Source organism: Mugil cephalus, chromosome 13 (genome assembly GCF_022458985.1).
Source record: "Mugil cephalus isolate CIBA_MC_2020 chromosome 13, CIBA_Mcephalus_1.1, whole genome shotgun sequence".
Classification (NCBI taxonomy): domain Eukaryota; kingdom Metazoa; phylum Chordata; class Actinopteri; order Mugiliformes; family Mugilidae; genus Mugil; species Mugil cephalus.
Genome location: NC_061782.1, coordinates 9,307,388 through 9,323,458, shown reverse-complemented (window position 1 = coordinate 9,323,458; position 16,071 = coordinate 9,307,388). Strand labels below are relative to the sequence as shown.

The 16,071-nt window shown below is 44.3% G+C and overlaps 2 protein-coding genes across 4 annotated transcripts in view; one reads left to right on the top strand and one right to left on the bottom strand.

Annotated features, from left to right (window-relative positions):
• Positions 1-16,071, bottom strand: part of macrod2 (mono-ADP ribosylhydrolase 2) — a 396,798-nt gene that overhangs the window by 311,651 nt on the left and 69,076 nt on the right. The window lies entirely within an intron of this gene.
• flrt3 (fibronectin leucine rich transmembrane 3) lies at positions 5,758-16,023 on the top strand. The gene is made up of 3 exons (XM_047602586.1): positions 5,758-6,055; positions 11,306-12,023; positions 12,840-16,023. Exon 3 carries the CDS (start codon positions 12,882-12,884, stop codon positions 14,832-14,834), a length of 1,953 nt encoding a protein of 650 aa, XP_047458542.1. The 5' UTR covers positions 5,758-6,055; positions 11,306-12,023; positions 12,840-12,881; the 3' UTR covers positions 14,835-16,023.

Here is a 16,071-nt window from a genome sequence, read left to right as displayed (position 1 = left end):
GTAATGACGCCACTTCTATTTACTCAACACACCTACCCATCTCCTCCGTCTACGATTTGCTCGTCGACTTCCTCTAACTGTTCCTGGTCGTCTTTGATGGGTCATCTTCTGAAGGGGATCTTACCGGCCTGCGAAATGTCACGGCTCGGTCTTTATCGTTCGTTGTTCGCCGAAACCGGAGGAAGGATGGGTGTAGTACGAGACGTACGCACGTGATGTTTGAGAGAATAATGTTTCCTATTCTTCATCTTCCGCAGCTTCTTTTCTAGATCAACATTTTAGCTAAATGACATGACTAAAACCATGTCTGCAGAAGCACAGCCTTTATATCAATGACCGGATTTTTGTCAAAATGTAGCTAATTAGCCTTAAAGGAAGAGAGATCTTTTCCGCGCTATATTTATTAGATTTTGAATAAACTCATTTAAATGGAAATAAGTGGGAGATAATGAGTCACTTTCCTAGCTTTGTAGTGTATACGGTAAGCATACCCGCAGCGTAACTAATTTTATCCTCCCACACCTCAACGCCACCAACCTAATATACACCTCTTCACGCTGAAGGTTAACCTCAGACACAACCCAGCAACAGAGACAGATAAAGAGGATCTACTCCGGTTACCCCCGGTTATACATAAAAACGCGTCGTTCGCAACTCCACCACAAGCACCTTGCGCTCTGGCGCTAATAGGTGGGCGTCTCGTCCACAAATATTTCTTTCAGGAGGCTCATAAACGTCCCCTCATCTCAACCTGTCCTTTTATTCCCCTCTCAACGCTTTCTATAGCCTCCCTTCAAGTGTGGCTCCCGGCTGCGGAGGAGTAAGACATCCGATATCCAAGCTACCCAGCACGACTGCCGAAGCGCCGGTGTCAGACGCTGAGGTATGGACGCCTCCTTTTTGACGGGACAGTTGGAGGTGTTACCTGAAAACCCCCCGAGGCGGCACTTAAGGCCAGTTAAGTAGCTCCAGCTCCTTCGGGTTTTAACAATGGCTTAAAGCGAAGAGACCTCCTCGCAGCCGCGAAATGTCAACATCCCTCTACCAGGTTCTGACAGCTAACAACATAATGGCGCATACCGAGTCATTTCACTCCAGACAACCGAACACAAGTGTGGAAGTGGATAATGAGAATGTATTTTAAGCAGGTGATTGAAGCGTCAGCTCCAAGTTGAGCGCACTGGGGCTGCCAAGTTTGCTCTAAAGCTCATGAACATATAAGAATGTCTCATTGCTTTTGTACTTCCCTAGCAGTTACTCATTGTGTTCGGCAGCAGGAAAAAAAAAAAAAGGGTTGAGCAATCATTAAAAAAGGGCAATTTTTAGATTTTGACTCGTGAGAGTAAACAAAGTGATCCAGATCACAGAGAATACAAAGTCGGAGTCGGTGTTTGGCACAGATAAGTGAACACTTTGATCACGGTGATGGCAGCTCTGTGTGACAAGACCTCCCTTCTGCGGCGTTGCCACCCTCACTCAAAAACGCTGTTGCCTAAGAAGCACACTTCCTGTATGCGCTCCAATCAACAGGGCCATTACGGACCAAGAGGTATTGTATAATCTATCTTATCTCATCCGGAGCTGCAAATACTCGGTTTGCTTCACTAGATAACATTAAACTACACTTCCTCTCCTTACAGCGCTAAACCCTCGCCGACCCCTTCGCGAGACACCGAAAAATCCCTAAACTGAAAAGGCTAAAGTCGCCCATGTACCGAAGGAATGTGCTGCTGAGGTAAAGAATCGGGACAGCTGCGCGTTTGTCTTTAAGGTCCTGTCAGCACTTACGCAAGCGAGCGGAGTCCATTGTAAAGATAAATGCTGCCATTTAGGTGAGGCTGGTGAAAAGATGCTAAGTTGGCTAATTACAGATTTAGTGCAGAAATAGTAAACCAGTTACAAAGCACAAGAGAAGAGCTTCAATTAGCTACATTAGAGATGTATGCTAGACTGTGAAAACACTGTATGCTAATTCCATCTTTTATCCCCTTATTGTGCTGATTAAGGCGGTGGGGGGAGAGTGCTCTATCTAATCTGATCACAGAGCATTGTGTTTGGGGGTCATTAACCTATGGGAGGTCCTGAGGTTGACAAGTCAGCTCCTACCCCCCTCTACCTTCTTTACAGAGCTCGCTCATCCCCGAGTTCCTGCGCCGCTGCAGACAACACAACGGCGACCACAAAAACTACCAAAGAAAACAAAAGGCAAGAGGGGAAAAACAGCCGACGGAGCTTTTTGCATGGCTTGTCATTCTTCCACAAACACATGGCGCAAATGACTACTGACCGAGGCCCCGGGCCTGCCTGAGCAGCAGGATGTCAGCTCCTTTAGTCTCCGTTGTTTTTTGGGTCTTTTCTTTCTCTGGTCTACATCAGAGTCCCGAGAGATGAAGGGGTCAGGCTATCACTCAACATCTGGGATCTGCATCAGAAAAGATTAGTAGCTTACCGCGTGGCCCTGGTGGCAAATGCCTGTTTCATGTAACCGGCGTCTGCATTCACATGCATAAACATGAAACAAGCTGCCAGCCGTTATGGGCAATACCGCGATGCCTGCATTTACATTAACACAAACCCATGCTAATGAAATCCAACACCCGTGGATGTTTACCCTTTCACTGATTTAGATTTTTTTTTTTTTCCCTGTAAAACCCTCTTTTTATCCCTGTCACACACATTACATCCTCTGCGAATCAAAAACTATGAATACTCTTAACACAACCAGCAGCACCTCTCATCCGCAAATCGTAGTTAAACTGTTGCGAGGCTGAAAAGCTGCCTGTCAGGACGGCAAAGCAGAGATGAAAGGCCCGCAGCAAAGATCGCTGCTGATTGCATGTAGAGGATGAATATGCAAATAAAGCAGAAGGTAAATGAAAAACAAAGCGGGGGTTTTGGCAGCAGCCTTTTACATGTTCCCCTTAATTTGGCATTGGTTAAAAAACACAGAAAGCCTATCAATAATGAATTCCAGTCAAAGCAGGGAAGGGGATATGAGGGGAAATCAGTCTCCATATTTCCCCCGTGGGCCCCTGAGCAGTTCTGGGGTCTGTTGTATTTCACAAACGCTTTTCGGCGAACGCTGAGCCTAAGTGGCGAATAAGTTGGAAATTGAGGACGTTAAAACAAACACCTTCCTCACAGGGCTCAAATCAGACTGGATCCATGTGTTACGGAAGACAGTCCAGAAAGTAGGACACCACATGCTGTCAACTCAAGCCCCATCTATTGATCACAGCATGGGCAAAAAAAGTGAATCAATTACTGGGTCTAATGCTCGTCACAAGAGACAAAAACTGGGCTCTGGACAGTCTGATGAAGAACAAGACCAAGTACGCCCTCAACTTTAAAGCTTTATTGTCAACAGACCAAAAAAAAAAAAAAAAAGAGGCACTTTAGCTAGCAACGGGCAAAATCAAGAAGCACAAAGTAGGAAACAATCTGTGTGTTGTCTAAACACTGTGAAACCAGCCAGACAGACTGGAGCGCATCCTTGGGAAAAGGGGAGCACCTATCCCGCCTGGACAAAAGATGAACGGGCCAAAAGATTCCCCCTGGTCTTGAGATAACAGAAACCCAACACCCTCGTTCTCCAGTGGGGCTCTTTGTAGGTCTGAGAGAGGGTCAATCAGCAGCCGCTGACAGATGTGTCTGCAGTCGATTTAGGAGAGGAGGCCATGTTGAGGTCAGGCGTAGGTTCCTACGCTCTATCCACAGGACGGAAGACAAGGATCAGGTCAGGATGTCCAAGGCTGACCTTTTCTCACCTCACAGTCTTTGGCACACAACACCTGGCCTCGCACACAATAGTTAATGTTTTCTTGTCAGTCTGAAACACAGTAGGACTCGCGCTACTCGCTGCCTCACACTGACAACTTTAAAATAAACAATATGCTGGCGTACAGTTTATACTAGAAATCCCTTTGTGTTTCAGACAAAAATGAGAGCCGCTCCAGCTGGAAGGCAAACAAATGTGGAAAAAAAAAAAAAACTCCAGTGGAGGTCTAAGTAGTTCTGGCAGATGCTCCAGGCTTAAGTGTCTGTTCAATCAGGCACTCCAGTTAAGAAGACAATAATGCTTTATCCATGAGATGATGTGTTGAGGCTGGAGTTCGATCACGCTGCGGCACGGCAAAATAACCGGGCACGAGATGTCGGCGGTGGTCACTTATGTGTAGCACATCCCATCCTGACGAGGACATAACTGCTCACGGGAGAAGAGGACCACGATGGCAGAACAACGAATGGGAACTTGGAGTGTTGCTGTTGTTTGCATGTCAGGAATATACGTCCATTACCAGCTTTTTTTTTTCTTTTTTTTTTTTTTAAGCCTAAAAATCTATTTTACAAATTTAAGGAGAGTCGCAGATGTTACAGTCTGGATTTCCCCTTCAGCTGTTATGAAAGTAAAAATATCACTTGATCCCTAATGCTAATTTTCTGACATTTTTTTCCCCCTCAGCTATTTACCTGTTCTTAATTATCACAGGGCAACAGCTCTCTCTCGACAAAACAGAAAGCGGGATGAATTTCAGCTTTATGTTTTTGATTTTTTTTTGTATCCCCAGAACGACACCTCTCCAACAAACCTGTTTGTTTACTGAAATTGAATGCAGACCCTGCAGGCGTTCGGAGCTGAATAGTATAGGCTCGAGGTAATTAACAAAAAACTGGTATTGGCAGTAGTGAATGACACGTAAGAGAGAGGAGTCTCCACATTACACCGGCAGCTGCGCACGTCACACGCATCTGATCATTGACCCCGCTGGCTTTGACAGGAAGCTGATATTCGGCGACCAATGGACAGAGCTGCTCTGTTGCAGCTCAATGCGCCGGCCTTGTCAGGTAGCCAGAGGGGCAAACACTGGAGATGACGCAGGGCAAGGGAGAGTGTCGGCTGGGTCAGCTTTGCTGCACAAGCCTTTGACTAACGGGCTGACTCACAGAGGCTAGGAGGGAAGAAACCAATCATTTGGCTTTATTCAAACACGAAACCAAACGGGGTCATGGAAGAGCGAGAGCAGCGTTTCAGGTGCTCGCCGCGTCCGTCCTGAATCAGCACACATCAGACGCAGGAGCCCTGGGTGCAGGTTTGCAGCCGCACGAAGACAGATCCACATATCAGGAATTAGCACGGCTCTAAACTCTTGTTATAAATTATTCCGGTTCACTGCAACAACATTATTAAATATTCATCACCTGTCACCGCTTAAAAGCATGTCTGGTATGTGCTTCACACAAAGAAGAAGACAGTTAAAAGTTTTACTAGCATTTTCTACTCTTGAAGAAAATGGTGTGGTATAAATGTACACCGTAGATAAAACACCTTCAACAGAGATGAATGACAAATTAGGGCATTGAAGCTCCTAAGTCCTAAAACCATATGAGCAGAAATGAGCGTTTTAAACACATACGCCAAAACAATTTACCGTAAAAACCTTAATAAAGGCTCAGTGCAAATCTCCCTCTCAGCAACACGCGCACACGTACTGTACATCTCCACAATCTTTAACCTCTCCGCCTTTTTCTGCCAGCTAGCATCGCTTTGCAGCCGGTGACTACTGGCTCATCTTAAGTGCACACATCTGACAAGGATATGAGTGCCTTTCCCCTTTCCTCCACTCCCCCTAGTGTATCCCACCAACACTGCACCCTGCATCTCCAAAACACAGAGAAAGAGAGAGAGAGAGGGAGAGAGAGAGACCCCTCCTCCAGATGACATCAGTGCTCTATTGAAGCAAAGCTAGAGGCAAACACAACTCCACATTTGTATTGAGATCTACCGTGCACCTATGTCCTCACACAGCCTACAGACTGTGTATGTGTTGAGGGGGGGGCACCAGTAAACATTGCAGTTTGCAGTGCTGCTATAGATAAACTCCATATAGCTCTAGCCTTGTGAGTGAAAAGGGGGCTCCTTTTTTTGGGATCTGAATTTTATATCTGCATAGCCTGGATTGGATTATTATTCTTTTTTTTTTCCCCGTTCGTTGTGAACCCCAAATTAAGAGGATACCTGTTACTTTCCCTTTTTTGGGGGGGTTTAATTAAAGAGGTAAGTGCGTTTTGTTGCTGGTACAGTCCTGTTGGGAATGCGTCCTTTCCGTCTTTTTTGGATCTTCATTCTGACAGGAAGAATTGAAAGTAATGCGGATACCTCAAGGAGTTGCTTGTATCTAATTAGTCGCTCTCTCTCTCTCTCCCTCTTATTTTTTATTTTATTTATTTATTTTTTTATAAAAACTCGAAAACACATTGGGTTTCTCCAAATCTCAAACCGCTAAAAAAAAACATCGTGAGTGCACTTTTCTTCCAAATAACCAGCTCCAATGTGAGGACACAGCATCCCGTTCAGCTTGACGGATTAAACAAATTATACTTATTATTTAAAAAAATAAATCAGGCGAGTGATTCATCTATCTCTTCGTTCCAAGGCTTTCTCGTGGCTGCAACTTGCTGCTTTTTCATCCTGCGCTGCGTCCCTCTTAATTCAGTGCGTCTTAACAGGGACGAGGCAAACGCCAGAGCGACGTTTCCAACACAATTTCTTCGAGATCACGTCCAGCCTCGGTGCTGAACGTTCATAAAAAAAAAAACACGCGGAGAGCGCCCGAGGAGGCTCTTTTCGCTCCTTATTTCAGCTTTTAAGCCGATGGGGGTGAAAAGAAAAAAAAAATGAATCGGGAGGCGAATACGCAAACTTGAGGGGGATTAGTTTGGCTGTCTGGGGTAAGCCACGGTGTCGCAGCCGGAGAAGACACCCCGGCGTGCTGTGCTGCTGAAATCGCAGCGCACATCCCGCGGAGTTCGACATGAAGGGGCAGCTGGAGAAACTCCGCTAAATGCGTCCCGGGCGTCACTGTCTGTCTGTGTGTCTGTCTGTGTGTCTGTCTGTCTGGACAGACTCCTTTACTGCTCCATTGAAATTTACGCTGCATCTGTAAAGTCGTTTACACGCACAAGCATAGCATCGTTATTTATTTATTTCATTTTTTTTTTTTTTTTTGCATTAGGGGCGCAGTCATTAAGGACCCCTGGGGGAAGACAAAAAAAATACGCACAGAATAAATGAAATCTATCCAAGTTTCACACGCACCAGTTCGCACATAAGCAGCGACTCATTAAACGCGCGTAGCATACTGAAATGTTACATTAACAGCGCCTCTAAGCAAATATCTGTGTGCAGTGGCAGTTCTGCTATGCCCATGGTATTAATAAGCACTAGGAAATAAACGCGGTTTACAGTAAGGCAATCCACGGAACTCGGATGGTCGATTGACTGCAGATTCTTCACTCAAACGTCAGTCTGTGACAGTAATGATTCTGTCCATACGACCTGATATTTATCCCATTATCCCAAAGCGATCCAGCTGACGCCTCCTTGGCAATACCAGGGCACAGACAGTTGTTAATCCAATTTAACATAGCCTTTCATCTTCTTGAGACAATAAGGTCACCCAGGCTTTAAACCGTGATCCATGCATCTATGTATCTGCATATATAGGCTACAGTCTGATTTGGCAATGTCAAAACGCAAAACTGACACAAACAGTGGGGAGATGTAACGGCTTTCATTGTTTTTCCACTGCGTTTGAAAGGCAATATAAATGAATGGCCTGTTAAACATGGCAGACATGAGGACAGACCCAATTGTCTTGGCTGATAACGTGCCTGAGGCATAACTCCCTAGTCGCTTGCTTTCAGAGGGATTTCACATTGCAGATTAACAACTAACCAGGTCACTACAGATGGAATCTTCTACGGCCAGAAAATTTAAAGCATAAAATATTTACTACCGGGTTAGAACAAAAAAAAAAAAAAAAAAAAGTGGTAAGACTTTTCATAACTACCAAGGTTCAACGCAGCACTCCAGAGCAGAGGAGGCCCGATCCAGTTCTTTTCATAATTTATTTAACCGCTAAGCAGTATCTTTTACCCTCTATCCTGAGCCTGGAGAAGCAAATCGTTTCATACTGGTTGGTGAAAGCGGAAATATGAACGCGGCTCGAAATGCCAAAAGAAAAGAACTAGACTCCGGGTCTGTAGATGAGCCAGTGGGGAGGTTAACAAATCCCCTTATTTTGGGTAGTAGTCTGGCCTGCACTGAGACGGGCTCCTGTAGCTTAACATGAGTATTCAGTGTTTTGGTGTTTGCTTGTCACATACAGACACACACTCACATTTTATCTCGCAGTGCCTACCACCCCCATGTGGGGAAAAACAATTGCAGCTGCTACAGATCTCTCCTTTCAGGCTGTTACAAAAGAGAGACCCCACGTCTATCCCAGGCCTCTCTATATGCTCCTAATGGCCCAGCAAAAAAAAAAAAAAAAAAAAAGTATCATCTGTTCAGACCATCTAAAGGCAGCACCAGGAGGCCACATAACAAATCTGTGAAACTATCAGAGATTTTTGCCCATTTTCTCTGGGGCTCTGAAACGTCTTCTGTGTCCCTGTGAATTCAGATGTGACCATGAATGTTCCATTGTGTCTCCGCAGCACAGTAGGCCGCTGCCAGATGTCTTGACATACAGCGCACTAAAACGCTAATCAAAGGGCAGAAGCGAGTTCTACGGAGCACGGAAATGGCCCAAAACCCGATCTTTAAACACTTTTAAATTAAGAAAATTAGCTCCAGCTACATTTGTTTACAAGCACAAACAAATAATGTTTCCAGTCTCATCGTCTGCCAGTCACTGTCACAGACGCATTTTGGGAGATTAAAGCGCGAACAAAGCCTACAATGGCTATATTGTGTGCAATCAATCATATTTCAAAATTATATTACGAATTAGAACGAATAATCAACAGCAGATACAAACAACACTGATTTCCCAATGGAGAGCTCTACTGTGGCTCAAAATTAATTTCAGAGCTCATGAATAATTTAACAGTGAGCCATTACTACTTCTTCAGCTCCCCCCCAACCCTCCACACACACACAACCTCAAATGCAGCCCATGTAATATTATTCTGTATTTTACAAAAACTAAAAGTCATTATAATCTGCAATACTTTTGACAGGCATGAAATTGTTTCTATTTGAGCTTTTTTTTTTTCACCCTTCTCCAAAGCCTTTCTTGTGCAGTGTATGACTAGGGGGCACAAAGTCTTGGGCTCTGTTATTGCAGACTAATGTTCATTTATGCGTGTTCAGCTCACAATGGCTATCAGTGTCCAGCTTTGTGAGAGCCTCCTACGCTCTCCACTGAAAAGGTAACTAGCTGTACACACACGCACCCAATTTTACCAGGATGCTCAATTTAACTGCGCCCGTTCAGATTAAATGAAGCAGAATACGACATGGCTGCCAGGAAAAAAAAAGGAAAAAAAAAATCCCCTGTCCTGTCCGGCGCCTATTACAGCGATGGACAGAGACGTCCATCAGTTAAAATGTTCAAATCCTTTGTTGGCACGTGATCGTGGCGTGACATTTTTAGTGGGTGTGTATTATTTGAAGCAATAGAAAAAGGGTGCTCACAGGAGGAATTCTTAAATTGCCTGAATAAGTTTTTAAAAGCCGGACTCCCTCCCAGCTGTGAGGCTACACGGTCCACATGCTCGCCTTGTAGCGAACAATGGAGAGGGGCCACTCTCCTGAAATCCGATGAGCGTGGAAAAAAGAAACGCAGGGGGAAAACGGTCGAGCATCTAAGGCCTGACTACGCTCCTTGTAAAGGAGGCATGATGTACAATGTTCGAGGCAGACTTCTGATGAATCACGCTCAGCATAACGCAACACTGAGCGACGACAAATCACGCCACGGTCCGAGCTTAAAGGAATTACCACGTTCCGTTGCTTCTGCTGCTGGACACAGATCATCTCAGGTGTCTGAAGAAAGGCAAACTGACTGGAATCACATATCATATATTTATATATAGGAGCTATTAATGCAGAGAATCATCCTGCCTCACAACCATAACACTCTATTTTTCCAAGAGCAGCTCGGTGCTTCAAGGCTCTCTTGATAAGACAAAAAGAACTAAAAGAAAACGCAGAGATCTATTTTTCATTATTTTATGCAAGGATTTAAAAAATTCTGATGAAGACTCATTCATACTTTACAATATTCAGAGGATGGAGAACTTTTAGGTGAAAGGAGCTATTTAAAATTGAAATAGCTTGACTAAGTGCTGCATTAAACGTTCATTCCAACAGACAGACCACACATATCTCTCTATCATCCCGCCATTTTCTAAAACTCCATTACTAAAATTTAATCTTTTTTTTTTTCCCTTCCTCTTGTCAGACTTCTTTATTCCACAAGTTAGTAGAGGTCACATCTGGTGCTTTTTCCCCCCAAGTCTCTAATCTAGTACTAATGTAATACTGGACCGAAGGCCCGTGTTTAGATGGAACAGAAGGAGGGAGGGAGGGGGGGGCATTATTATGAGACAGCATCTCAGGAGTTGTAATCGAGTTACAAGCCTCTCAATTCCCTAATCTTCTCCTTGTCATGGGTTACAACTGTTAAATGGCTAGGCCTCTTGTTCCTCATTTACCTTTGCATGTTTTACAGCGCACAGCGGCGGCTAGCAGGTCACACGGGCGGTTACGTGTGAGGACACGAAGCTATTGTTGTTAAAGGGAAACGTAACATTCACCGTGGGAAGGGAAATTCTATTTTTACAAACAGAAACAACATTCGTAAAATGTTTTCTGAGGATGGGATGGAGGTAAAAGGGTTGCAGAGAGGAGCTGGGAGTGGCTGGGATGCATACAACAGACATCCTCTTCTTCGTGTGAAATTCAAAAGGGCTTCCTTTGTCAAGAGCAATTCACCAAGGCCTGACTTTATGACCGAGCTCTGATTTATTTATTTTTTTTAAAATGCTGGTCTCTTAAAAAAAACACCAAAAGCTCTGATATGCACTGAACTGGACCGAGAACGACCCGGCAGCTCCACCCTCAGCCATTGTTGACTTGGGGGTCTAGGTCGCTGTTGTCTTTGTATGCACAGACATTCTTTTCTTGTAGCACCATAGAAAAGAAATGCGGTCTGTTAAAGTAACTAGCTGCAAAAGGTCATGTGGTTAAATCGTAGCGTGGAGGAAAGGCCATCGCTAAATACAGACTCGCTATGTGAGGCTGGTCTGAGATCAGAACAAAAAAAAAAAAACAACAAAGCATATCTGCAGCAACATCTGGTTCGTTTTAGCCACTAAAACTGTTCAAGACAAAACAGAGAATTATATTCTTAAACTTTGTGGTGACTTTAAAATGTTGTACACGTTTCTGTCTTGTTACCTGACGATCAAAACATAACATGAGCACTAAATATATTTTTATTTTTTTATTTTTCAGAGAGCCATTTCAGGCGAGGGGAGCACAGAATGACTCGAGCTGCAGATGTGTGAGAGAAGCCGGGCACAAAAGGATCAGCAACTTGCCCTGTTTTGCTCCTTAGAGGAGAGGAGAACACTGGTTATCTGCTCCAGGAAAAGGACCAGAGCCTTGGATTAATGCGTATACGGGCTCAACAAGGGAGCAGAGGATTCTGGGTTACCTGAAGACGAGGAGTACACAAGTGAACAGGCCTGGATTGAGCCTGTGGCAGAGGGGATTGGCATGGCTCAGACCAGCTTTGTGTCAACTCATCATGCCTGCCGGGTCTGATTGCAGAAAGGAGCCTTTTCTAAAGCTCGCCCCGTCCAACACACGGATCACTATACACCACCCCGAAAATCTAATTTATGGCTATGGCTGTTGAGCTTGACAATTGCAACAGCCATTAGGGTTTTTAATATTACCTGAGAGCGCATGCTTTGTCATTGAGTGGGGGATGCTTTTTGTACAGGCTTATCTGCCATGGTAAAGGCATTGAAAGCATGAGCCTCTGACAACACAGAGGAGGTCATCGTCCAAACAAGGATCAGCTCGGCAAACACTGACCGGGTCAGGATATCACAAGAAACCCCTTGGACAAACTTTTCCTTTCAGACAGGATAAGAGCGAATACAAGAGGAAATCTTGATTGGATTTTTTGGTGCCTGGAAAGGATTTACCACATCGTATAAATCAGGTATGACAAAAACGGATGGCTTTACTTCTTTCCACTTCACTGAGCAGCCTACCATTTTCTAATGAGACATACAGGAAGAGAGATCATGGCACGAATGCATAATTAAAGCAATAATTCAGTATTAGCCTAATTAAAAGGGAACTATGCTCGGCCGGTGGGGGGGGGGGGGGGGGGGGGGGGGTTAAAAAGAAGAAACAGGCACCTTCTGCTTTGGCTTTTTCTTAATTTCCAAGACTATAATCGTTGTCTTATTTTTTTCACAATGTAATATCTTCTAAATATACCATGGCTGCTGTAGGATGATAAGTGAACTTCATAAATTCATCTTGTAACCCCAGAAAAAAAAAACTGACTTGAAAAACAAGTTTCTCTTGGATCCCAGAGCACTAGAAGCTTTTTATCATAGCTCTTTTATTTTTACTAGAGATATTTCCTCCACATCTTGAAAAAGCCCAATTAAACCGCAGCATCTGAGAGATCGAACAGGATTTAAGGCTGATTAAAGCGTGATTTTGTCCACCAAAACGCTTAAAAGCAACTCTATTGGCTTTTAAACTTTTATTCTAAACATATCTATATTCCATTAGATATAAAGATGTGAATCTAGCTCTTTGGTAGGGTGTGATGAAAAACTAAATGTGTACCTCTCTGCATGGTAATCCAAATGATCCTTTCACATCACTTTCGTATGATGAATTCAAACTGTTTAATTTTGCAGGAATTAAATTAAGAAAGTGTTGCAGGGCAGATTTTTAAGAATTTCCCTTCCTTTTAAAGGACTTGTGTATTAAATGTACACTTGTGTCTTCTCCCCAGGGGCTCTTGAGGGATTAGCCTGCCAGGCAACACACCTTCAAGATGATGCGTCAGTGCAAGTCCCTTATCCACTTCCTCATCAGAATTGGGCTGCTGCTGGGTCTTGCTAACCCCTTGGTGACCTCTGCCTCATGTCCCTCGGCCTGCCGCTGTGATGGGACCTTCATCTACTGTAATGACCGTGGCTTAACTTCCATCCCCACCGGTTTGCCCCGGGATGCTACAGTGCTCTTTCTGCAGAACAATCGCATCAAGAGTTCGGGCATTCCAGCAGAGCTTCGCCAGCTTGTGAATGTGGAGAAGATCTACCTATACTGCAACAATCTGGATGAGTTCCCTACAAATCTTCCTCTTGGGCTAAAAGAGCTCCACCTTCAAGAGAACAATATTCGGATGATTACCCACGCCTCTTTAGCCCAAATTCCCTACATTGAGGAACTGCATCTGGATGATAATTCCGTATCAGCAGTCAGCATAGAGGAAGGGGCCTTCAAGGACAGTGATCGCCTGAGATTGCTTTTTCTCTCCAGAAACCACCTAAGTACCATTCCTTCAGGCCTACCCACGAGCATTGAGGAGCTGCGCTTTGATGACAACCGCATCTCTTCTATCTCGGAGCAATCGCTGCAAGAGCTCATTAACCTGAAGCGACTAATCCTGGATGGTAACCTGCTCAACAACCGTGGGATCGGGGAGATGGCTTTCATCAACTTGTTCAACCTGACCGAGCTCTCGCTAGTGAGAAACTCTCTGACATCGCCACCAGCTAACTTGCCAGGTACCAGTTTGGAGAAGCTGCAGCTCCAAGATAATCACATTAATCGTGTCCCACCTGGAGCTTTTGCCTCCCTGCGGCAGCTGTATCGCCTGGACCTGTCTGGCAACAACTTGAGTAGCCTCCCACAAGGTGTATTTGAAGATCTGGACAATCTCACACAGCTCCTGCTACGTAACAACCCCTGGCAGTGCACTTGCAGGATGAAATGGGTGCGTGACTGGTTGAGGTCGTTGCCATCTAAGGTGAATGTTCGTGGCTTCATGTGCCAGGGTCCTGACAAGGTCAAAGGCATGGCGATTAAAGATCTGACTACAGACATGTTTGACTGCACAGATACTGAACTCATCCCAACATACGAGACGAGCACAGTCTCCAACACTTTACGCCCAACACAGCCCCAGTGGCCCTTGTTTGTGACTAAAAGGCCGGTAGTAAAAGGGCCAGACATCAGCAAGAATTACCACAGCACTACCACCTCTGCAGCAGGAAAGTTTATCACCATCATTGTGAAGTCCAGTAGCGCAGATACAATACACATAACATGGACGGTGTCACAACCCATGACTGCTCTACGGCTCAGCTGGCTAAAGCTGGGACACAGCCCTGCCTTTGGCTCCATCACTGAGACCATTGTGCAGGGGGAGAGGACGGAGTATCTGCTCACTGCGCTGGAGCCAGAGTCTTCCTATAGAATATGCATGGTTCCCATGGAGACCAGCAACATTTACCTGTCAGATGAGACCCCTGTTTGCATCGAGGCAAAGACTGATTCTCACAAACCATACAACCCAACTACAACTTTAAATAGAGAGCAGGAGAAAGAGCCTTACAAAAATTCCAGTCTGCCTTTGGCTGCTATCATTGGAGGGGCAGTGGCTCTTTTGGCAATAATCATGTTGGCGCTGGTGTGTTGGTATGTCCACAGGAATGGTTCCCTTTTTTCCAGGAACTGCACCTATAACAAGGGCCGTCGGAGAAAGGATGACTATGCTGAGGCTGGCACTAAAAAGGACAACTCCATCCTGGAAATACGAGAAACTTCTTTTCAAATGATTCCTATTAATCACCTGCCTGTATCCAAGGAGGAGTTTGTGATACACACAATTTTCCCACCTAATGGGCTGAGTTTATACAAAACTCCACATAACGAGAACAGTATTAACAACAGGAGCTTCAGAGACAGTGGAATACCAGATTCAGACCATTCCCATTCATGATATTGCGCATGGACATTCATGATGCGTGTGAGATTTCAACAGAGTGGCAAGACTTTTACAAAACACTGGATCTATAAGACTAAAGAAGCAATGTTGTGTACATTTGCCATATAATTTATATTTAAGGACATTTTATGAAGATGGAGAACGTTCCAGTTGCAGGCCATCACTGAACCACCAGTGGGTATTGTAACTAACCGGAATTCTATATTTTAGGGATTTGTAGTAATTTGTACTGTATTTCCTTTGCTTAAGGTTATTGACCAACAAAAGAAACTCTGTGTTCTACTAAGATATGATGACTTGTCAACTGTGAAAGTGGGTTTTCATTGCTGTGTTGAACAATCAGACTTTAGAAAACCTTGTAGTATAAGCACAGGTCATTCTTTTAACTTTGTGGCTGTCAGAAAAACAAAAAGGCAAAAAAATGACATGACGTAAAGTAAGGCACAGCTGATCAGCTAATTCACAAAGCAGGCATGTTGCCCTCTACAAGAAAGAGGAGTCAGCGGCTGTCTCCACATACTGCGGACCAAGAATCTTTCTCTAGTATTGACCTGTTGTGGAATACAAATAACTAAAGATGAGGTGCCATGCTTGTTTTTATCTCTGCTTTGTTCAGTGTGTTATTTTGTTCTGTTCGCAAGGAGACGAAACACAGCAGAGCAACCCGAGCAGGGTTACAATGTTTCTGATAGGATTGTAGGCCACAGCACAGGGCAGAAAAAGCACACCGACCTTAAGGGGCTCTCTGCTCCTCAAAACAAGTAGACAGGACAGGCTAACACAGAGGACCCCCCACTAACTATTTGTACAAGCCAACAATGGCCAAATGACAATGGCGGCATTCTTTAGTACCATGTACCATACGTCATTCCAGTCACCAGGCCAAAAAGACAAAACGTGTTGGCTTTCATTAGGATTACCACAGTGTCAGCGACTCCTTGTTATGAGTATTATTTTGTATTATTTTCCAAATGAACACACTTTTATGTTGCCACAATTTGAAGTTAACTGTTCTTTACAATTGAAAACCAAAGTGCATTGTATGCCCTTTGGCCAGTCTTGTATGTGCCTTGATCCAATGCTTATTGTATTTAGCTTTTTAAGAAACCAGTGACTTTTTTTCATACACACTTGAATATGAAAAATATTGGTCATATTACAGAATAAAAGTGGAGAAAAATAACTTTGCTCTTTCTCATCTTGACTATGGCGAACCCCGCTTCTCAAAATG